Source organism: Hemicordylus capensis, chromosome 2, assembly GCF_027244095.1.
Source record: "Hemicordylus capensis ecotype Gifberg chromosome 2, rHemCap1.1.pri, whole genome shotgun sequence".
NCBI lineage: Eukaryota > Metazoa > Chordata > Lepidosauria > Squamata > Cordylidae > Hemicordylus > Hemicordylus capensis.
The window spans coordinates 220,256,286-220,280,078 of NC_069658.1; the positions used below are offsets into that span (position 1 = coordinate 220,256,286).

The 23,793-nt window shown below is 49.3% G+C and overlaps 1 protein-coding gene across 4 annotated transcripts in view; it reads right to left on the reverse strand.

Annotated features, from left to right (window-relative positions):
* Window positions 1–22,628, reverse strand: part of LOC128347156 (acidic leucine-rich nuclear phosphoprotein 32 family member B-like) — a 30,008-nt gene extending 7,380 nt beyond the window's left edge. Inside the window, exons 1-4 of one of the 4 annotated variants that reach the window (XM_053301356.1) lie at window positions 22,416–22,628; window positions 7,042–7,191; window positions 4,148–4,270; window positions 1,437–1,632 (exon numbers count right to left, since the gene is read on the reverse strand). In XM_053301356.1, coding sequence (XP_053157331.1) covers window positions 1,437–1,632; window positions 4,148–4,270; window positions 7,042–7,191; window positions 22,416–22,469 — 523 coding nt within the window. In that variant the 5' untranslated portion in view covers window positions 22,470–22,628. Of the gene's footprint in view, window positions 1–1,436; window positions 1,633–4,147; window positions 4,271–7,041; window positions 7,192–21,101; window positions 21,226–22,415 lie in introns of those variants that run through there. The other 3 variants (XM_053301355.1, XM_053301354.1, XM_053301357.1) reach the window with 3 other exon arrangements.
* Window positions 22,629–23,793: the final 1,165 nt, after the last annotated feature.

Genomic DNA, 23,793 nt, shown 5'->3' on the forward strand with positions numbered 1-23,793 from the left:
TAAACATCTCAGATCAGTAGGCGGGCAGGGTTGTTCTACCCCACTTCCGTCAGCCAGGATCTGGATTCGGTTCCTGGAGTGAGGTCCAGGGCTTTTGGAGGATAAAGGCTCTATTGAGTTACAAACAGATATGATCTGTTAGCAGCATGGGCAGTCAATTGGCATGCATGCAGAAAACCTACAAAATTAGTATGCATGCAATGAATTTAAGGAGTTGGCGAATATTTAATTCAATTCCAAAATCAATCCAGCCTGCAGGGCACTTCCAGATGCTGGGTACAGAGAGACCAAGTGCCCCATTTTCTCTCGGCTTCAACTGGAAGCAAGCTCAGATGCACCCCTTTTGGACCTCCACCTTCCCTCCTCTTGGTTACTTAGCCTCACAGTCAAATTTAAAGTTGCAAGTTCCTCGGGGCAGAGACTCTAAAGTCCTCGTTGACCAGCAACACAGGTCGGCTGATATTAGACTAGAGCAGGCCTGCTCAACTTCGGCCCTCCTGGAGATGTTGGCCTACAACTCCCATAATCCTTGGCTACTGGCCACTGTGGCTGGGGATTCTGGGAATTGTAATCCAAAAACAGCTGGGGGGCCTAAGTTGAGCAGGCCTGGATTAGAGTGTCAGGGTAACAGGAACACCAGAAGCTGCTTTACACCAAGTCAGACCATTGGGCCATGTAGTTTAGTAAGGTCTACACCGACTGGCAGCAATTCTCCAAGGTTCCAGGCCGGAGTCGTTCCCTAGCTGGAGATGCTGCCAGGGACGATGGCGGTTTAACACTGAGGCAGGAGAGGCATCTGCCTACGGCGGCAAAATCTGAGGAGTGGTGGCGGCAGCGGCTGCGGGGAGGGGGCCGACCGGGCAAGGGGAAAGTTCCCCCCTTCGCCCCCTAAAGATTGCCACTGCCGGCAGCGGGACGGGGCACAGTGGCTGGCTGCAAGGAGCGAGATTTCCGACAACTCCCAGAATCCCCAAGCAAAAGCCATTCTAGCTGGGGATTCTGGGAGTTGTCGTCAACACCACCTGGAGATCCCTGTTAGAGGGAACACTGGCAGTGACTCTTCCCGCAGCTACTGCTGCCAAAAAAAATAAAAAAATAAAAAATAAATAAAGTGAAGGGGGGGGCCTTTCCCCTTACCCCCCCCCCCCGAGCTCTCTCTCTCTCTCTCTCTTTTTTAAAAAAGGCAGCAAAAAGGTTAATCCTCCCCTGGCCAAGGACTGAACCAGAGATCTTCCCTTGAGGATAATATCTTAACAGTTCTCACATGTAGCCTCCCATCCAAATGAAAACCAGGGCAGACCCTGCTTAGCAGAGGGGACAAGTCATGCTTGCTACCACAAGACCAGCTCCTCCCCCCGCCCCCGTGTTGGCCCGACCCGGACTTTTCATTCTTGAAACTGGTGTGCGAGAACAGACCCAGAGGGCCCCTCCCTCACCATCGCCATTCTCGTCATATTCGTCGTCCAGCCCGTCTGCTTCCGGCTCGGAGTCCGGGGCCTCCTTTTCGTTGGCGTCAAAGCCGTCCAGGTAGGTGAGCTGGGGAAGGAGGGCAAAGACGCTGTCGCGGTAGTTGCTCAGGTTCGTCACCTCGCAGTTGAAGAGGTCCAGGGTCCGTAGGTGGGGCAGCTTTTTCTGCAGGGGGGTAAGAAGGGTCAGCGGGACGTAGCTGGGCAACCCGCCCCGAGCTACGGGAAGCCAGCATCGGCAACCAAGGACAGCAAAATCCGACAAAGGGGACAAGGAACACCGATTTTGCAACCCGATCTCTCTTGCCGAAGAGAAAAGCGAACAACAGCTCAGCCCTCATGGTGGGTAGATTCCACTAGTCAAGAGAGTCTCCCGGAAACTGCCGCTGAAGACAACGCTTATGGTGAGCATAAAGGACTCAACAGGCGTTGGCAGAAGTTACTACATGGGACTTCATCTTGGGGATTCCCACTTGAACTCCTGTTTTATCAGCAATGTGACCTCTTCAAAATTAACTATTGGGTCCAGTTTTCCAAGTTGGACATAAAGAGACTGTTTTAATTATTGTTTTATATAAATTTTATTGAAACATAAGCACAGCCCTGCTGGATCAGGCCCAAGAAGGCCCATCTAGTCCAGCATCCTGTTTCCCACAGTGGCCCACCAGACGTCTCTGAGAAGCCAGCAGGCAAGAGGTGAGGGCCTGCCCTCTCTCTTGCTGTTGCTCCCCTGCAACTGGTATTGAGAGGCATCGTGCCTCTGAGGCTGGAGGTGGCCCACAACCACCAAACTAGTAGCCATTGGTAAGACACAGATCTATTTTCATTAATCTAGTATTACCAGAACTTATGCAACGGCATAGTCTTTTAATCACATGGCTTTTATTATGATTGTATCAAAATATCAGGATATGCTGCTTGGATTCTCTGTTAATGCTCGCGTATACTGTCGAATCCATATAGGGTTTTCTTTTCTTTTGTCTCTTTTGCATCTTACCACAATCGCCAGCCTCCCCAACTGCGGCATGCTGGCCTACCTTACAGGAACGTTCCAGCGACTGACATAGCCCCCTTTGTCTCTCCCTCTGGCAAAATCCTGCCAGTTGCAGGGAAGCAACACCAGGAGAGAGTGCATGCCACCTTTGCCTGCTTGTGGGCTTCCCAGAGGCACCTATGGGCCACTGTGGAAAACAGGGTGCTTCTCATGTTCACTGAGGCAGGGGACCAGTGATCTCTCTAATATTTTTGATCTGTGCGTGGAATGAGTTTTGTTCTGGGTGGCAGGAACATAGGAAACTGCCATATACTGAGTCAGACCATTGGTCCATCTAGCTCAGTATTGTCTTCACAGACTGGCAGCGGCTTCTCCAAGGTTGCAAGCAGGAATCTCTCTCAGCCCTATCTTGGAGATGCTGCCAGGGAGGGAACTTGGAACCTTCTGCTCTTCCCAGAGCGGCTCCATCCCCTGAGGGAATATCTTGCAGTGCTCACACATCAGGTCTCCCATTCAGATGCAACCAGGGCGGACCCTGCTTAGCAATGGGGACAAGTCATGCTTGCTACCACAAGACAAGGCAGTGTGCGCGCACCTGCATCCAGAGTGGGGCCTTCCTGATTCAACCTGAGCGGGATCCGAACTTAACTGAGCAGACATCCCAAAACCTGTGAGTGTGTGAACGTGCACACACCTTAGAAGGAACACTGCTAGCAACTTGTCCTTGCCACTGGGAGCAAGCCAATGATATTTTCAAGCAGAAGCATTGTCCATCCTGGCTTGGGAGGATTTATTATGCATGTTATGGAGATGGGCAGTCATCAGATGCCATCTTCTAGTTGTGACAATGAGAGCCAGCTACTTGATTAGAAGTTTTAAAATGTTGCTCTACGCACAGTCTACAGTGAGAGTGCCTATTGCTTACCGCAGGAAAGGGCGGCATGCATACAGAGGCATTCAGGAATGAATGTGCTGGTACCCTGAACCCTAGGGCAGGGAGGGATTCCCAGATGTTGTAGACTACAACTCCCACAATCCCCAGCCAAAGGCTGCTGGAGCTGGGAATTGTCATCAACAACATCTGGGGATCCTTCTTACAGGGAACCCTGCTCACGGGTCATTCCTTCCTCTTCACCTCCTGGCTTCACCCACAGGCAAAAGAGAAGGCCTTGAGATTTGTTTAGCGAAATGCAGTATAAGAATTGAACGATAAAGGCAAGGAGAGCTGGGTATGTCGTTGGCTCGCTCCACTCCCTTTCAAACCCGGATCCTCCACATCTGCAGGGCAACAGCAGTTGTCTACTCAAACCTGCCTCTCCCACCCAGTTACATCCCGCCCGGTTAGATCATCTCAGATGGCCCTTTTGTAGGTCCCTGATTTCAGAGATGTTCGGGGCTCTAGGACCCGGGAAAGGGCCTTTTTGGTTGCTGCCCCGCTCCTTTGGAACTCTCTTCCCCTTCAGATTCGTCTAGCCCCTTCCTTACTGATCTTCAGATCTCCATTGAAGACTTCTTTTTCACCAGGTTTTTGCCCTGTAGTTTACTTCATTTGTTTTTGTTAGTTACTTTAGTTTTTAATTTAGAATGTAATTTTTTAATGTTGCCTTGTTTGCATGTTTTTGTGCACTTTGGAGTAGGTGGTATATTAAATGTTTCTAATAAATAAATACATAAAATAAATACTCACCAGGGGTTCCAACGTGTTGAAATATTTGATTTTGTTCCCACTCAGGTTCAGGTGGGTCAGGTTGGGGGTCTTCTCCGCCAAGACTTCCAGGCCCCCGGAAATGCGGTTGTCACTCAGTTCCAGCTAGCGAGGGGGATGCAAAAGATGCACCACCAAAGGTTACTTTTGAACACACATACACACACGTACGTTACACATCCGTCTGTGGGTATTTCTAAGAGCAGTCCAGACAACACACAGAAATAGAGAGTTAAGCATAATCTCCAAGCTGTTTCCAGACATTACACAGTGGATGTTTAATCTCCTCCCCAACTCCATTTTAGGAGAAGTCTGCAGCCAGAGTCCCACCTCTCCAAGAACAGAGTTCTAATCCTGTTCTGTGCTTGTGAGGATTACCTGTTAAATAGCACTAAGTGCTTCACTTCTCAGTACAACAGCCTGGAAAGGTAGGCCAACACTGCTAGACTGGTAGTTCATTTTATACAACTATGTACCACTTTTATTAGTCAACTATGTACCACTTTTATTAGTGTTCTAATTAGTTTGTTAGTGTCTTTACAGAATGAATTGATGCAGGGGTTCTCTTTGTGGTCAGGGATGATGGGAATTGTAGTCCAACAAGATCTGGAGACCCAAGTTTGAGAACCCCTGAATCAGTGCACTGCATTATGAATTGATCTGTGGAAATATATATAACAAACATGGAAAATTAGAACCTGGAATAGAAATCAGCACCCCAGGACTCAACATATGTTTTTAATTTTTTTTAAAGTCCAGTTTCTACACCTTGTGACTGTGTTAAGAGACTGCATGGAGAATCAGGGGAAGTATCAAACTGAAGTGCTGGCAGGAGCAGAGGAGAGCAAGGAGAGGTTTCCGTAAGTGGGCGGGGGGAGAAGAGGAAGAAGATTCCAGCGTCCTGCATGGTTCCCACCCACAACAAGCAGAACAACATTATGCAGAATATGGGAAGTTTGTGAAGTACGAAGCTTGCAGGTCTGTGGGAGGCATGGACTGTACCTAATTTCTGTGCAGGACTTTAGAAAACCCCAAAGAGAGTTAATGTTTATTCGGAACACCTTCACATTCATTTTTGTGACATGCCCTCAACACTGCAAGGCGGGCGACAGATATTTTATTTAGTGCATTTATATACCACTCAATACAAAATGTCCCTGGGCGGTTCACAATTTTAAGAGGATGAATATGTTTTGGGATGCAAACGAAATTCAGCTTTGAGTGACCCCCATATTCACCCCCCGCTTCATCCACCTCCCTTGTGAAGGGAAGCCCCAACCTCACCTGTGGGATAGCAGCCAGAGGCCAGAAAAACAGCCACATGAAGCAGCACGAGGTGGAAACACAAGCCACACTCCCCCTGCTGCTGGGAAATGGTTAAAAACTTCTGGCATTCACCCTAATCAGAGCCTCTACCTTGGCATGCATAATAATGCAAAGGGGGGAAAATGGCTTCTTGAGGAATTTCTAAAATCCAGGGCTGCAAGCCAGCTGGGGCCCATCACACCACTCAGAGCCCTTCTGGCCAAATGCAGACAATGAGATCCAGTCTGGTGAAGAATTCTGTGTCCATCAGAAGCCTGCCTAGCTTCCTTGCAGATCTGTGTTAAGAGTACGGTCATAGGAGATTCCTGCACGGAGCAGGGGGTTGGTCTAGAGCAGGGATCCTCAACGTGCGGGTCCCCAGATGTAATTGGAGTTCAACTCCCATAATTCCCAACCAAAGGCCACTGGGGCTGGGGATTATGAGAGTTGAAGTCCAATACCATCCGGGGACCCACACGTTGAGAGACCCTGGTCTAGAGCAACGTAATGCTTTACCTCTCAGTACAACAGCCTGGCAAGGTAGGCCAAGACCACTAGACTGGCAATTTATTCTATACTGATGTCCACTATGTATGTACTGCTTTTATTAATGTTCTAATTGGTTTCATAAAGTGTCGGTACAGAGTGAATGACTGCAGGGGTTCTCTTTGTGGCCAGGGATGATGGGATTTGTAGTACACAGGGGGACACAGGTTGGGAACCCCTGATCTTAGGTCTCTGGAGAATCAGGAACCAATGTTCCATGTAACAGGGATCCCTAGAAACTGACTACAACTTTCATCATCCCCAGCTGCAATGGCCTTTGCTGGGGATGATGGGAGTTGTAGTCAACCCCTGGGGATTCTTGTTACAGGGAAGGTAGTGGGTAAGCGCTCAATCCAAGCCACAAGCTCCAGAACAGAAGGGCAAGTTTCTCTGCTGAAGAGTTTAACTCTCCATCAGTGGCTCCGGCTGGGAATGACCACACCTGTGCTACCTCTTTCTGCAACATGCCCATCCCAACATTAAAAGCCAGTATTTGAAGCCTTGCTCCAGCGAGAGTCAGGTGGTGAGAGAAGATGCCAGGGAAGATCCCAACAGTGCTATGAGAATGCTGGTGTATTGGCAGAGCTGAAGAGAATAAGGGGATGTTGAGAGTTGGAAGGGACCTTTGAGGTCTTCTAGACCAACCACCTGCTCCGTGCAGGAATCTCTTATGGCAGTACTATTAACACGAATCTGCAAGAAAGCTAGGCAGGCTTCTGATGGGAGACAGAATTCTCCACCAAGTAGGCTGGATCAAGCCAACTTTCGGGCTTTACGCCACCACCATGATGTCTAGAATCTTAGTTTGTGATGTTCTGGGGACCCAATTTTGGTTGGGTCAGAGCTACAAGACTTGAATGGTCCCTGCCTACTTTACAGGACTGTGACACAACAGACACGAAGTGTTCGGCATCTTCCCAAACCCTGAACGGTTGCCAAGAATCCTCATTATACAGGATAAAAAGAAATCTTGCATTTCCTGAAAACAGGACCCCTTTTCAGCTATCTCCAGCCTGGCCACTTACCTTCCGGAGTTTATTGAGCTTGGGCAGATTGGAGACTGAGAGGAGGTTGACGTTGATCATACTGAGGAATTCGAGATTTTCAAAGTCCGAGGAAAGCCCGCCAATCTTCCCATCGTCTGAGCGACAATTGTCCAAGACTAGCTCTTTCACCTGGAAAGGTGGACCAAGTTAGAAGGGCATGGTCTCCCCGTGCGACATTAGAAGTCAACAGCCCACGTTCTGTGGAAGGCAGACGTTCTCAAACCTGGGCCTTCAAATAATGTTGGCCTACAATTCCCATCATCCCATTACAATGGTCTTTGCAGCAGGGGTCAATGGGAGTTGTAGTCCAACAGCATCATCTGAGGACCGTAAGTTTGAGAACCTCTGGTGGGAGGAACTGGAAGCCAGGTGGCTACTTGGCCAGCGATGGCAGCCATTAGAAAAACTAACCAAGCACTGAGTAACACAATTTTCAGCTACATCCGCCAATAAATTGTGGCGGGGGTGATGGGAATTGTAGTTCAGCAACAGCTGGAGAGCCAACATTGCCTACACTCGCACTCCCCCCTGATTTAGGCTAAGGGTGGCAGAGTCTCCCAGTTGTTAGATTACAGCTCTCATCATTGCCAGTGAGAGCTGTGGATGATGGGAATTGTAGTCCAACAGTTGGGAGACTCAGGTTGACAGACCCTGCTTTTGGCAGACCAAAGAGTGGCCCCTCCACGCCAAGAGACAAAATTGTCCCCATGGTTGCTTGAGTGGAACACACAGACCTGCGGCTAGGCAGCTGGCACATCTGGCTGCTGAAGCCACAAACTAGGGATCTGCGAACCGGTCCAGCGGTGAACCGAACCACCCCCTGGTTCTTTCAGACCGGAACCGGACCGCCGGGTCCAGTCTGGCCGGTCCGCGAACTTTTTGTTTTTAAATTAAAGAAGTTTTTAAGTACCTTTAGCCCCTTCGGGAAGCTTGCTGATGCTGCGGGGGTGTGTGTGTCCCCGTGCGGGTTCCCTCTCCCCGCGCCGGCCTTCCTCATCACCGCTGCGGCCGGGTAAACTGAGCCTTTTCGGCCCTTTCAAGCCTCGGTCCGAGCGTGCGGCTGCCATGCATTCGCCAATGCCCTCTGCGAGGCCTCAGTTTACCCAGCCGCGATGGGCTGCAGCGGTGATGAGGAAGGCCGGCGGGGGGAGAGGGAACCCGCGCCGAAACACCCCCCCCGGCATCAGCAAGCCCCCTGAAGGGGCTAAAGGTACTTAAAAACTTCTTTAATTTTTTTTAAAAAAAAGTTTGCAGACCAGTCCGGGACGGGTTCGATGGGGGGCTGGACGGTTCCCTGCACACCCCTACCAGAAACGTTTCGGAAGGAAGGGCACCCAGCCAGAAGAGAGATTAGCTTTGGAAATGGGATCCTCCAGCCAAAACTGGGTTGCTTATGCCAAGCGGGGACCTTGAAAGACAGGCCAGCCACTATCCCTGCTAACTGGGCAAAGAGGCACCTTTTAACATGGTGATTCTCTTTATTTAGCAGGGGGAGAGTAACTGGCCCTATCCACCCCCAGCACAGTACCCCTCCAGGGACTGTTGCTGGTGTGTATCATGTTTCTTTTAGATTGTGAGCCATTTGGGGACAGGGACCCCTGTCCCCAAATGGCTCATTTATTATTTATTATTTCTCTGTGTAAACTGCCTTGAGCCATTTTTGGAAGGGCGGTATAGAAATCGAATTAATAATAATAATAATAATAATAATAATAATAGCGCTCCCCTCAGAACGCCAGAAACTGACACACTCCTCACGAGCTCCTGCAGACATCATAGCCCCAGAAGGCCCCAGGTTCAGGGCTTGACAAATCCCAGGCGCCAGGGAACCATGGCACCTAGACTAGGATATTCCGAGGAACAATTATTAAATAGCATCTTTATTGGACTCAGGCTGCCCTGGTTCTGTTGTGCTGCTTGTAAAAAGGATAAAGAGACACCCATTCACCCTCTAAAATATCTGTCACTAAGCTGGGTAATTTTGCCAAGCATCCATTGTCTGGCTCCGAGGTCCAAAGAAAACTTGTCAAGGCCCGCCATTGGTAACTTGAGGCGGGGGAGACAGAGCTCTCGAAGGAGCTTACTGCAGCATCTTCAAGCAGATCTGAAGAAGGGGATTTCAGCTAGGAATCACACACAAAGATCTCGGCCACACATTTAAAATTCTCCCTTTCCCACTTTCAGCCTGGAAATGGCCACTGGAAGTAAATAAAAGGCCTTAAATTTTAAAGGTAAAATGCACTTGGAGAACTGGACTTGGCTGAAAAAGCACTTTTGCACCAGAGTTGCGGCAGAAGCTAGAGCCCTGGGTTCAAATCCCGCCACTGTCGTGAACTCACAAGGCCACCTTAGGCAAGTCACTCTTGTGACGCCACCTTTCTGCTCCGTAACTGTAATACGAACTACCTTACAGGGCTGTTAAAGATCATATCAACAAAATTATATGAAATATTCTAAAGCCCTACTCCTATATTATGCTCAACACTCACACAGTGTCCATAGGCAGTTATCCGCAAGTAGGGCGGTTGCATCGGCTTTGCATACGGAAAATCACCAGTTCAGTCCCTGAAAGCTTCTCCAGTCAGGGCTGGGAAAGACCCCACTCTGTCTGAAACCCAGGATAGCTGCTGCCAGTCAGTGTAGACAATACTAAGCTACATGGACCAAAGGTCTGACTCAGCATAAGGCAGCTTCCTGTGTGATGTTGAATACAGATCTAGCAGTAAGTACACTTCCAATCCATATCCTGCCTATCAGGGGGCCTGTGTCTTGGGCTCACTTTTAACAAATGTTCTTAAAAATAAATAAATATCATAAATATAATAAATGAATAAAATGAGAGTAGCAAGTAGCCCAAAATGGAGCTACATGCTGGAATTGGCAGCTAAAGATGCCAGGCAAAATCTGCCCACTTCCAATTGCCTTCCACCCCCAGAAGAACTTCTAGCAAGGTTAGGCCTGTAGCTCACTATTCGAGTGTCTGCTTTGCGTGCAGACAGTTCCAGGTTCAATCCCTGGCAGCATCTCCAGGCAGGGCTGGGAAAGATGCCTGCCTGAAACCCTGGAGAGCTGCTGCCAATCAGTGCAGACAATACTGAGCTAGACAGAGCACTGACTCAGAAGGCAGCTTCCGATGCAATTCCTATGACTCGCTGCAAAACCAGATTATATATAGGGGTTGGCAGCAGGCTGTTATAACACAGTGCCACCTTGTGGCCAGACCCACAGCCTGCAGAAGAGCGTCTCCCGATCTCGGTTATGCAACCCATTTAGTGCTGCATACAGGAATCCACCGGGGCACGCAGAGAAGCCAGCCAGCCGCAGGTCACGCTCCCAGGAACCAGCCAGCCAGGACGGCCCATGAGCCCTGGCCTGTCTGTTTTACAGCTGGCGATTGAATACTTCCGGGAGAGGCCACTGGGGTGCAGGGGAAAAGAATGAAGCAGGAGCAGTGCTACCTGCCAACACAGAGATCTGCAGGGAGCAGCATGATAGCTGCTGGCTAAGACAGGAGCCCCTCGCAGGCAGCTGCGGCCAAGCCCGTAATGGAGGCACGAAGGACAGCAGCGAAGGAGCCCGGGAGAGGCAGCTGCACGGTGCAAGTGGCGTGATCTAATCCATCCCGACCGCAATGCAGCCGAACCGGCCACACCAGCACCCGCATTCCTTCCCTGCCCTGGCTCCAGGAACACATTCTCTAGCCAGGCAGGAGGCCCGACCAGCTGGCCGTGGGGAGCCACCAGCAGAAAAAGACCCAGGGCCCCGGTGAAGGGAGCAGAAGCCAAGGTGGGCCGGCTAGGAGGAGCAGCAGCAAGCCGGAGGGGCCACCTCTTGCCAAAGCCACCGCCTGGTCTTGAGCCGGCTCTCGCTTTCAGTAGGGTTTCAGTGGGCTGGCTACTGCCTCCGTCAACCATGGCTGAGAACTCGTTTGCTCAAACCAAATGCAACCAAGTGCCTAGTCCTTATGGGGGCCTGGTTGGAAAGACAGAAGTCAGGACGGGGAGGAGGCTCCCACTAGGAACCGGTTTTTTACACACCGACACACAATCAAAAACTGTGGCCTATGTGGGTTCGGGAGCTGTGTGTGCTCAGTTTCTGGTTGTGTGGAAGTAAGGGAGGAGGAAAACCTGGGAGGCTTTCGGGGTGGATTTGATTAAAATCCAATCAATTCAAATCACAATTTAAATCACTAGTCAGTAAGACTAGATTTAAATCATGGGTTTTTGTTTGTTTTTTAACATAAAGACTCATTCTTGCTATTATAATCTTAATATTTACAACCGGATGAAGGTTTCATTTTTGGTCCTCTTCTAGATAGAAAAATTGCCCTAAATAGTCTAGAAAACTATCTTTAGATAGAATTTCCCCCCAAGAAGCATTTAATAAATAAAAAATCAGATTTTTACATTTAAAAAACCAAACCATTGATTTTTATCCACCCTGGTGGCTTTCCCTCTTACCTTGCTTCCCACACAATCACTTCTCCCCAGACATTCCTCTTACCTTGCTTCCACACAACCAAGATCTTGAGCACAAACAGCTCGCAAACCCGGGTAGAACACCGTTTTTGATTGCGTGAACATAGACAGTCACGTTTGTCATGCATGTGTTAAAAACTAAAGGATCTCTTTCGTACTGAGTCTCAATCTGTATTTCAGTTTGAACCAAAGCTTTAACACATTATAACAGATGGAAATGTGCTTTAAAGAAGGAAACACACTTCCTGCAGGACCACCTCCGATCACCAAAGTTACAGTGGCTGAAACACCCTTCCACTAGCTGCCTGATGTCACATCTGCTTCCAGTGACAAAAGGAGAGAGGAAACCCACCCACCCACCCAGGGATGCCACGCCACAGGGCAGGCCAGATTGGGCCTGAGGTCTGAAGTGTGGGGCTGAAAGTTTTCCATGGAAACATTTTCCATTTCTAGAAATCCATTGCTCCATGAAACACACCAGTAACAATTAATGGGTACATGAAGGAGCGGGGGGGTGTGTGTGTGTGTGTGTTACTCTATGCTTTCCTCGGATTTAGCCCCAGTAGAGAGATTGCTCCTAAACTGGGAGTGAGCTAGTGACGGAAGTTGTAAATAATGTTTTGGAGTTGATTGTCCCTAGGAAGCTGTGAGTGCATCTATATGCTATTTGTAAACAAGAAGGTAGTAAGTGGGGTTTGGTTTTGTTTTTTAAGAAGAATTAAAAATTTAAAAAGACAATCAAAACCTGCCAGTCAAATCATAATCTCTTGAGGGGAGCAGGAAAACTGATACAGTGAAATTGAGCATTTCTGGAAAATTTCCCAATTCAAAATTTCCTGAGATCCCCACATCTGACGGAGGCTGCTGCCACCAATCCCTGGGGGAAACAGCTTTCGGCAAAGAGCAAACTATTAGCTAGCCATGGCAAGAGGGTTCCTTCGATTCCCTGCCAACTTTGCTACAGAGGAGGACGGAGCCATCCCTGAGTGCCAATTCCTGGAACAAGCCAAGATGACTAGGACAGCCCCAGCCCAAAGAATGGCCCCTTCCAAATCACTGCAGCAGCTGGCGGGCAGCTCCATGCTCTCCTTCACATGAAGCCCAGATTGGGAGAGAGCCCTTGCAGCTTATGAAGACGGCTGGCTTTTCCTTTCCAAGGCAAAGAGTCCTCTGAACAAGCAAACAGCTCTGCCGGATCAGGCCCAAGAATGCCCATCAAGTCCAGCATCCTGTTTCACACAGTGGCCCACCAGATGCCTCCAAGAAGCCCACAGGCAGGGGGTGAGGGCATGCCCTCTCTCTTGTGGTTGCTCCCCTGCAATGCTATTGAGAGGTATCTGGCCTCCGAGGCTGGAGGTGCCCTATAGAATTTGTCTAAGCCCCATTTGAAGCCATCTAAGCTAGTGGCCCTCACCACAACCCGTGGCAGAGAATTCCACAGCTTAATTATGCACCGAGAGTTCGCAAGGGGACTGAGAGACCCTACCAGCTGTGAGTTGACATTTTTCTAGAACAAAAACCTTCCCAGAAAGGAATTCCACACTCCCCCCCCCCCCCCGTGGAAAGTTTCCCACTTCTAAAAATTTGTGGTTTCATAGGATGCATACGTCGCAGGTAACGGATGCTGAAGCAGTGTTAGGCAAGATCAGCAATCTCAAAAGTGGTAAGTAATGTTGTCCAGGCGATTCTCCCTAGGAAGCACATGCGCGCACACACACGCACACACAAGTACTGATTTGTCTTACTGAAAACAGGTGGGTTTTTCAAAGCTTATGTACAGGTCAAATAGCATGCTAAATCAGATCATAATTTGGGCCTCAGGAAAACCTGAATTCAGAAAAACTGTAATGCAAATTTTGTACAGATAAAAATTGCATGGGGACATTTTCCCAAGGATTTTCTGGAAGTTTTTCCAGACCATCATTTTTGATCCCAGAATTCCATCTCTGGCCCCTCTTCTGCCAGACCAGCCATTTCCTCCAACTAGGACGAACCTTTGATCCCTCTAGTTCAGTATGATCCACAGTGGCTGGCAGCAATCCTCCAAGGTTACAGGCAGGCCGTCTCTCCCCACCGAGCGATGCTGCCAGGGATCTCCTACATTCTTCTGCATGCAAAAAAACCTTGACACTACCACTGCCTACCACTGGAACCTTCTGCATGCAAAATCCCTACTCTACTTCTGAGTGATGGATCTCCAAGCTTAATGGAGGCATAAATGCTATGCAGGCATCCCTGGGGGTGGAAGTGAGTGCAAGGGTGTGTGTGGGGGAATCTAAATTTTAAGGGAGAGGCAAGTCATAAAGTTGGCTAAGTGTGACAAAGGATGCAAGCTTTTGGGCAACACAGAATTCCTCAGAAGGATACCACCCCAAGGCATTACAATTTGCACAATTAAGCTATCCTTGCCTGCTTCCTTCGGCTTGGGGGAATTGCAGTCTGGCTGTTCCACCTCCAGGCACCAATATACCTTAAAGCTTGCCTCTTGGTGGGGCATGCAGAGCACTGGAGTGAACTAAGGAGTTCAGTGCTACTCTGAAGCCTGCCCAACCCTGACCCAATCCAGGTTGGCCACATTTAAAAGCTGCCTTTTACAAACAGGCTAAAGAGGAATGTTGAGGCAGAACATACTGTTGGGGCAACTGACCAAGTGCAGAACAGAAGCTGCAGCTACAAGCCAGCAAGACCCAGACCAAATCTCATTTCTGCCACAACTTACTCATTAACTAACTAACTTCAGGCCAGCTAGTATTTTCTTACTCTGAGTACCACCTCCAGTATAGAGCCAATACCAACCTAACTTTCAAGGCTTCAGAGAATATATACAAAGCCTTGAGCCCCTGAAATGTGTTACGAGTATAATCACAGAACAGTAGAGTTGGCAGGGACCTTAGAGGTCCTCTAGTCCAACCCCTTGCTCTGGGCAGGAATCTCCCATGACAGCATTAACAACATGAACCTGCCAGAAAACGACGCAGGCTTCTGAGCTCCCTAGAACTTTTCACCAAGCAGGCTGGGAGATGTAGGCACGCTGCCAACTTTCCCCTGAGCTTCTACCACCTTGAGGCCTAGAAACCTGAAGTGTCCTTTTGACCATCATGACTTCCAAGGCCTCTTTGAGACGGAAATCTAGTTTTAGAAAGAGAAGCAACACTTCGAGGGATAGGGGCTGCGGGAGCGTTAAGCCAGGTCAAAAATTGCAAACGTTCAGTAACATGCACCCGTAGATCACAGCTTGGGGGCTCAGAGAAGGGTGCTGGTTATTTCCTGGAGAATCGAGTCCACCCAAGGAGGAGAGGAGGCCTAAATCCCCACTTGCTAGCCAGAGGGACATTTAACTAGGCACTCCAGGGATATGCACTGCCCAGCCAAGAAGAGGCAAGCTTCAAGGTGTCTTGGTGCCTGGAGGTGGAACGTCCAGATTGCAAATCTTAACACAAGGGTCCAATCCACCAGGAAGACCCCCTGTGGAAGCCCCATGGAGGTGAAGTGAACAGCTGTGCAATTAAGAACATAAGGACAGGCCTGCTGGATCAGGCCCAAGGCCCATCTAGTCCAGCATCCTGTTTCAAACAGTGGCCCACCAGATGCCACTGGAAGCCACAGACAGGAGTTGAGGGCAAGCCCTCTCTCCTGCTGTTACTCCCCTGCAACTGGTACTCAGAGGCATCCTGCCCTTGAGGCTGGAGGTGGCCCACAGCCCTCTGACTAGGAGCCATTGATAGACCTCTCCTCCATGAAGTCATCCAAACCCCTCTTAAATCAAGTGCCCACCCACCACCCATCAAGCTCCTGCCCCCCCATCTCCCTCAAGCCCGAGTTCATACTACTAAGGAGTCCTTAACCCTATTTTTAAAGGTTCTAGTCCTTAGTAAGATTTAAAACCCTAGGGTTTTTTTTTTAGGTTCTAGTCCTTAGTAAGGACTAGAACCTTAAAAAAAACCCCAAGGTTTTTAATCTCGCCTGGATTCCTCCCGTGCGGCAGCAACTTCGGGATCTCTGCGGAACTGCAGGTGACAAACCACCCTGCCCCTGAAACAGCGAGAGTCACAAGAAAGAGATTGGTTACACAAGTACTGCTCGGAAGAGCAGATCTTGGGCATTTCCGCTCCAGAGGGGACAAAGCACAAGACCATCACCAAGACTTGTAAACAAAGGTGCCAACATCTACCCTTCCCCTGCAAGCCCATCAGGCAAGGAAGATCTGTAAACCGGAAAGAAGAGTTTGCTTGCTTTCTAAAAATAGGATGGATGCCTAAAGCGGCATATCTTCCTAAGCAGTAGACTTGGGAGAACAAAGGGAAAGTTATCAAGACACACAGGATTGCAGGGAAAGGAAACCCAATACACACACCATCAGGTCCTGAACCCAGATACACATATTGCCCGCAGCCAGCCTACATATATATTATGTAGTTATATATTAACCAGCCTACAGGCCAATTATTAATACTAAAGGGCGTAAAAACGTCAAACAGCACCCATTAAGACATTTGAAGTTTGAACCCTGTCGTCTCCCAGTAAGAGAACCCTGGGCATCTGGAACTTGGTAAGAAGGTAGACTATGCCTGGACTTGGAAGCTCCATTTACAAAAAGGGGCAGCAGCTCGGTGGAAAAGCACACATGAAGTCCCCCAGTTCCAAACTGGAAACAGGATCTCCGGTAGCACTCCCCAGCCTTGGCCCCCGGCCCTGGAGAACAGGTCAGAAGAAAACATGCTGGAGAAGATGGACTAGTGCAGCGGTGGCCAAACGCAGCCTCCCAGAGGATGCTGAACTACAACTTCCATCAACCAGGCTGGGGATGATGGGAGTTGTAGTCCCAACAACTCTCTGCAAGGCAGCCTCCACTTATAAGCAGTGTTCCCTGTAAGAGGGATTTCCTGATGCTGTTGATCACAACTCCTATACCCCCCAGCTTCTGCAATGGGGATTATGGGAGCTGTAGTCCACTTACAGGGCACACTGCTTATAAGTCCTGTGGGGACTTCTCTTATTTAGCAGGGAAGAACAGCAGTGTTCCCTCTAATAGGGATCAGACTACAATCCCCAGAATCCCCAGCTACAAGGGCTTTTGCTTGGGGCTTCTGGGAGTTGTAGTCAACATCTGGGAATCCCTGTTAGAGCGAGTACTGGAGAGCATCCTTCCCAGTGGCTGCTGCCTCACCTTGTATTTCTTTTTAGATTGTGAGCTCCTTGGGGACAGAGAACTATTTTCTCATTCTTTTGCCATGTAAATCATTTTGAAAAACAGCAAAAGGGTTCTAAACAATAACAATTTGGAAGACCACAAATAGAAGTGCAGCGTCTCAGGACTATTATACACCGTTTTGGTGTGAAGAATTTTACCATGCTAAGGGCCCCCGCTTTTCTTGAATGTAAGGGTAAAAAGAGGGCCCTCCTTGATCTAGATTAGGTGTCCCAACCTGTGGCACTCCAGATGTTGCAGAACTACAACTCCCATCATCCCCAGCTACAATTTATTATGGCGGGGGATGATGGGAGTTGTAGTTCTGCACCACCTGGAGTGCTACAGGTTGGGAATCCCCAATCTAGAAAAAAATAGGATTTTTTTTTTAAAGCACTGAAAAGGTCACACAGACCAGCCACATTTATTCTTTAAGAACAGAATCTTCGGGGTTCCCAACCTTGGGATGATGAATATTTATACCCCAGAGGACTCACAATCCAAAACAGAAACATAAGATAGACACCAGCAGCCGCCACTGGAGGGATGCTGTGCTGGGGATGGAGAAGGCCCGTTGCTCTCCCCCTGCTCAATAAAGAGAATCACCATTTTTAAAAGGTGCCTTTGCTCTTTTAGCAGGGGTAAATTAGCAGCAGAAGTTGGACTATCACCCTCACTGTGGCTGGGGATGATGGGAGTTGTAGTCCAACAACATCAGGGACACAAAGTTGGAAACACCACCCCTAAGAGACAGCATTATGGTTTCAGGGCTTCCGACTTCCTCGTGATCAACATTCACAATTCAACTGGAATTAAGAATCCAAGCACACCAAAAGCCAAGGACCCAGGCTGTGAATTCCTACAGATCACTGGACACTATTTTGTTGTAAAATACGCAAACTGGACGCTATATTGAGGATTAAGAGGTGGACCCCCTAATCTACAGAAATGAGCTGTATTCAAGAATCAGCTACTGGATTTTTGCAGAGATCAAGCACGGCATTACTAAATTCAGTCACTCAAGCTTCCGAAGCTACTCGGGATGAGAAGAAGAATTCAACTACATAGATTTTAGCCTGCTTCTGGTTTCATTTTTAAACAGGATCTTACCTGCAGGTACAGTCATTTTAAGAAGAGAGCTCTGTACACCAAATATAGTTAGAATTCTATAGTTAGAATTTTTTTTAGAGTACAGGAAGAACTCTTGACTTGCATGCAGAAGGTCCCAAGATACTGGTAGCATCTCCAAGCAGGTTTTAAAAAGATCTGCAACGGAAACCCTAGAGATGCTGCCTGTCAGTGCCAACGGCACTGTGCTGGATGGACAAATGGCTTGTCTCCACAGAGACAAAGGAAGTTTGTAAGCTTCATGGAGGCAGGGACCCATTTGCTTATGTCTGTCCTCTACAGCACTTTGCATGAGGAAAAGACCACAAAAAACCCCAAACAAAACCCAAAACAAAAGAAGTGTATTGATGCAGTCTTAGAAACATGGGAGAAAGCCAAGGCTGAACCAGGATTACATGGGGCAGAAACCAGAACTGGATCTTACATTAAGCAGCATCCCCTAAAGCCTGCGGTGTGTGCAGGCGAGTGGCCTATACTCGCACAATTCACCCATTTGCACACCAGATAGCAAGACTGAAAACTACTCGCCCATGAAGATTTCTTTCTAGCCCACACATACTGATCTGAGTCATTTGGGACCCAAGAAGGGGGAGGGGGGAAATATGAAGGCCAACCTTTGCCAATCTCGCCTTCCTAGTCGCCACCTTAATCATGGGCAACATCCAATGTGCGACTTGCTTTAAATTTACAAGACTATATTCTAGGGTGTGTGTGTCATTTACAGTAATCTATATGGGCACCCCAGAATTCTTTGCTCCCCAGGAAGAAAATAGTCCTATGGCAGGCAAAGATGTTCTGGAGGGAAAGAGGAGGTGGTTGCCCAACTCTGGAAAGATTAACATGGAGAGGCAGTGTGGTGCAGTGGTTAGCATGCAGGACCAGGGCTTAACCCCCTCATCTGTCCTACTCACAGGAGAGATCTCAGGCCAGAAATTCTCTCTCGGCCTAACCTACCACACAGGGCTGTTGCAAGGATACAGAGAAAACAACTTCTACAAGGAATGGTTCGCTGAAACTTGCTTTACTGTGTTACTCTGGGACAGGGATGCCCTCCAGATGTTGGACTACAACTCCCATCAAACCCAGCCACAGTGGCCAATAGTCAGGAATAACGGGAGTAATAAGACTGATATCTTCAGGTAAAAAAACCCCAAAGGTAATTATGAGTGTTCCTTGGGCACTTGACATTGTAATTCTTCTGTAATCTACGAGTACTTAATCCACTTGAAAAAGACTATAGTTCAACATAGTTATACACTGGGTTACCACTGTGGATTTATACTGTATAAGAACCATTTTATCTACACATGGATAATCGCAAGAGTTTAGATATTGTATACTCACATTATAATTGGAATATTTATTTGTATGTATGGCGACTAGAATGAGATTTTCTCCATTATTAACTTGTGGTTGATCTTGAATGATGCTGGCTAGCAAATCATTATCTGTGTATTTTCACTTGAGAGGTATTAAATGTAAGAGAGTTTATGTATGTTTTTGGTGGATGTTCTCCTTCCCTCTTCCATTTATTCCTTCCATTACCCTTGCTCCCATATCCTCTGTTACTGTAGTGTAAGCTCTTTGGGGCAGAGTCTTCATTTTGTGTATACCTTGTGAAAGCATGTTTGACCAACTCTCCTTCTCCAGAATGCTTTCAAAGCCCACCATCTCACATGGCCCATCTTTTTCAAGCTCATTCTCCAACTATAACTAAACAATATGTATCTAAAACCTGCCCACCCACCCCCCACCCCAGCTTTCCTCATACTGTCCATTTCAGAGATTGTAAGCTCCTTGGGGGCAGGGACTTAATCATAATCATACACCTTTAACAATAAATTTAACCAACACGTTGAGCTGGATGTGTTCCGCACCACCGTTAATTTTTGAAATCCAGCTCCCGCGCAAAGCCCTCAAGGTGGGCCAGAGTCAGAACAGGCCGGCAAGAGAGCCAGCAACCTTCCCTTTGCCCTCACAGCCTCCATGTTGCCAGACCGGCCTCTATTCCCCTGCCTCAGGAGGGAGGATTAGACCAATAAAGCAGAATGCTAGAGGTTATCCTGGAAATGGCTCTCGAGAGCTGGTGCCAGCACCTGCCTCTACATTAAAGCCAGTTTTTAAGCCTGGCTTTAACCATCAGGATTCTTCTCAGACACACTGGAAGGTTATATCAGCAAAGGGGCCCAGAATACCACTGGAGACCCTTCCCCAGCCTCCCTCGCAGAACTACACTTCCCAGGGTGCCTTGCTAGGGAAGCCATGATAGCTTCAAAACTGGTTCCGCTTGGTACCGATGCCCGCTCTCTGCAAGGGACTCTCTGCTAAGCTGGGGCTCCGACCCCCCCCCCACTGACCCCCCTTTGCATCCACACTGGGCCAAGGGCATAGCAGAGGCGGAACCACTTTCTGTCCACACTAGAGGGAAGACGCCCGGCAGTTTTTTGATGCAACTCCATGCAGCTGGTCAGGCTCAGACAGATAACCCGGTAGCCACGCCTGGCGGGGAGAGCCAACTAAGCTTCTCCCGTGCTCAGCTCCCAAACATTTGCACATGACCAAGTGTGGCTCTTTTCACCGCCGCCCCCCCACCGCGTTAAGATACCAACAAGAGCCCCCCCCCGCTCCCCCCAACATGGCTGACTGAATGCAGGAAAGCTACCGAGTCATCTCAAAGCCTAATGGGAGGCCAGATCACCCAAGCCCGAACCTCAGTCCCATAAGATCTATGGGGCACAGCTTCAGGTGTCCCCCCCTGCACATTGAGAACGGATGGGCACTCCCTCCTGGACCAGATCATGCAGAGGACAAAATCCACATCAGCAAGCAGAATACGTGCTGGGCGGGGGGAGAAATTAACCCTTCAAAGGGTCTCCCCCTCCTCCGCCGAAAGCCACCAACTCCAAAGTTTTGTTTTGTTTTTTAAACGCATCCCTTCCTCCAAGTCACCAAGCCAGGCTTAAAGGGCCCTTGTCCTCAAAGCTCCAAGCACCAGCCATGTTCGCTCCCTCGGCCTGCCTCCCCACCCCGCCCCGCGGCAGCCCTGTTCAAGCTTCTCCTCTGCCCAAGCCACGCTGCCCCCCTGCTGCTAGACCATCTTGAGAACTCTTTTTAAAAAGCGATCGCCAAAGCATGGGGCCTCTCCACCAGCCAGCCCAGCCTCCATTTCCCCCCACCCCAGCCCTCCAAAGAAAAGCTACACGTGGACAGAGTTCAGCAAGCATCTCCCCTCCCCAGACACACACCTTTTCCCTGCGTTTTTGTTAACCTCCAACCCAGGAAATCTCGCCAGAGGCAGAATCGCTTCTCCGCACAACGCCTGATTTTCCCCATCAAGGGCGCCTTTCTCTGCGGTCTCAAACGCGCCACTGTGCTGCTCAACCCCCCCGCCCCCCAGGCAAACCTAGGGTGATAAACCATGGAAGGGGTCAGGGGGAAATTAATTCTTCCCTCACTAATGGCCCCTCCAGCAGGGGAAAAAAATTAACCCTATTGCTGCTTTTTAAACTGACGCCTGATGCCCACGTGCGCGGTCATTTAAAAAAGAAAAAAGAAGAAAGAAAGAAACCTCGCACATGTTTGGGGCGCGGGAGGAGGAAGCGAAGTGATTTGCCTCGGGGGGCAGCTGTGATGGCTTTAATGGGGGGCACGAAACCCGCCATCGTTTCCTCCTCTTGCGTAAAGAAGCCATGTGCGTTTTAGGGAAGCCTCAGTCGTGGGGGGGGGGGAGTACGGGGATCGGAAAAACGGACGCGGGCATCACGCTCTGCCCCACTTTCGGGTGTGTGTGTGTCTTGGTTTAAGACCATTTCCTCTTCCTTTTGGGGGGCCCTCTCCACCTTTCCGGCTATTATTAAAACACCAAGGGCCAGTACTCCTGATGAGAAGGCTTTTAACCACCCCCGGAGACACACACATTTCTCTGCCCCACCCGGGAAAGAAGCACCCCCCCCCAAACACACACGAAAGAAGCCCCTGTCCACGGGCTGGGCGTGGGAACTGGGAAGGAAGGAACCTAAGAGGCCTGGATTAGAACCTTAAAAACCTGGGAGTCGCTTGCAGAAAAGGGGGGGGGTAATTCGAAGACCAGGAGACAAGAGAAAAAGCCCCCGCACACACCAAAAACCCCACAGCAAAATCCCACTATGGATTTTTTTTTTAAACCATTATGGTACAAGCAGAAACCAGACTACTAACGGAGGGCGGGGGGGAACTAATGTTTTCCCAGCCAATCTTGTGCGTAAAAACGCACTTTGGAAAGGGAAGGGAAAATGCGAGAGGCGGGTGGGACTGCGAACTGGGGGCTGCTTTAGTGAGGGCAACGAAAGCCGCGTCCCTCTCTCCAGGGGGAAAAAAAAATCCAGGGTTGAGAGGAAAGCTAGGGAGGAGGTCGAAGACAGAGCCAAGCTTTCCAAAAAATAGCTCTATAGCTCTTTGCGCCCAGGAGCGCAGCGCGCGTCTCCAACATGTCGGCCGGGCACACGTGTGTGCAAAGGGGGCAGAGGCGGGGGAGAAGCCCGCGAGGCCGGGGGAGAGGAGAGGCCTCTCGGCTGCCTTACCTCGCCGGGCTTCTTGTTCCGCAGCTCCAGCATGAGCCGCTTCTTCATCTCCATGGCGCTGCTGCTCTTGCGGTTGCCTTGGCACACCAGGGGCTCGCTCCGCAAGCTCGGAAGTCTCACACGGTCCGACGAGCACCAGCCGCCAAGCCGAGAAGCCTCCGCTTTGGCCCCCGCCGCGGCTTATATAGCGCCAAAGCCAACAAAAGCGAGGGTGGTTATAGAATGGAGCTCCGAAAACTGGGGCAGCCGCAGCGACCCCTGCTGGCCGGGATCCGCCACTATGCCGCGCCCGCCTGAACGCCATACGCCCCACAGCTCCCCCTTCTGGACGATCGCGGCGCCAACTTGATCAACTTTTTTCTACTCTGGATTTATCATTTGTTTGTTTATTTGGGAACATACAAAGCTGCCTTTTACCGAGTCAGACCATTGGTTCATCTGCAGCAGTGCTGTTCCTGGTGTCTGCCTCGAGTTTCTATTTAGACTGTGAGCCCACATGGCTACAGCACCTGGGGCTCTTTAGTTTGGAAAAGAGGTGACAATGGGAAGATGTGATGGAGGTGTATAAAATTATGCATGGAATAGAGAGAGAGGAGGTCACCTTAAGTGGCGCAGCTGTGAAATGTTTGACTAACAAACAGAAGGTTGCCAGTTCAAATCCCCACTGCTACTATATATCGGGCAGCAGTGATATAGGAAGATGCTGAAAGGCATCATCTCATGCTGCGTGAGAGATGGCAATGGTAAATTATTATTATTATTATTATTTTTACATTTATATCCCGCTCTTCCTCCAAGGAGCCCAGAGCGGTGTACTACATACTTGAGTTTCTCTTTCACAACAAGCCTGTGAAGTAGGTTAGGCTGAGAGAGAAGTGACTGGCCCAGAGTCACCCAGCTAGTTTTATGGCTGAAAGGGGATTTGATCTCGGGTCTCCCCGGTCCTAGTCCAGCACTCTAACCACTACACCACGCTGGCCTCCTGTATTCTACCAAAAGAAAACCACAGGGTTCTGTGGCTGCCAGGAGCTGAAATTTTGGAGAGAGAGGACAGAGAGAAATTTTGCTCCTTCTCTCACAACACTAGAACCTGGGGCCATCCCATGAAACTGAAGGTCGGGAAATTTAGGACCGACAAGAGGAAGTACTTTTTCACACAGTGCATAATTAATCTATGGAACTCCCTGCCATGGGATGTAGTGATGGCCACTAGCTTGGATGGCTTTAAAAGAGGTTTGGATACATTCATGGAGGACAAGTGAGGGCAAGCCCTCAGCTCTGGGCTCCCCAGAGGCATCTGGTGGGCCACTGTGGGAAACGGGATGCTGGACTAGATAGGCCTGGGGCCTGATCCAACAGGGCTGTTTTTACGGCTTAT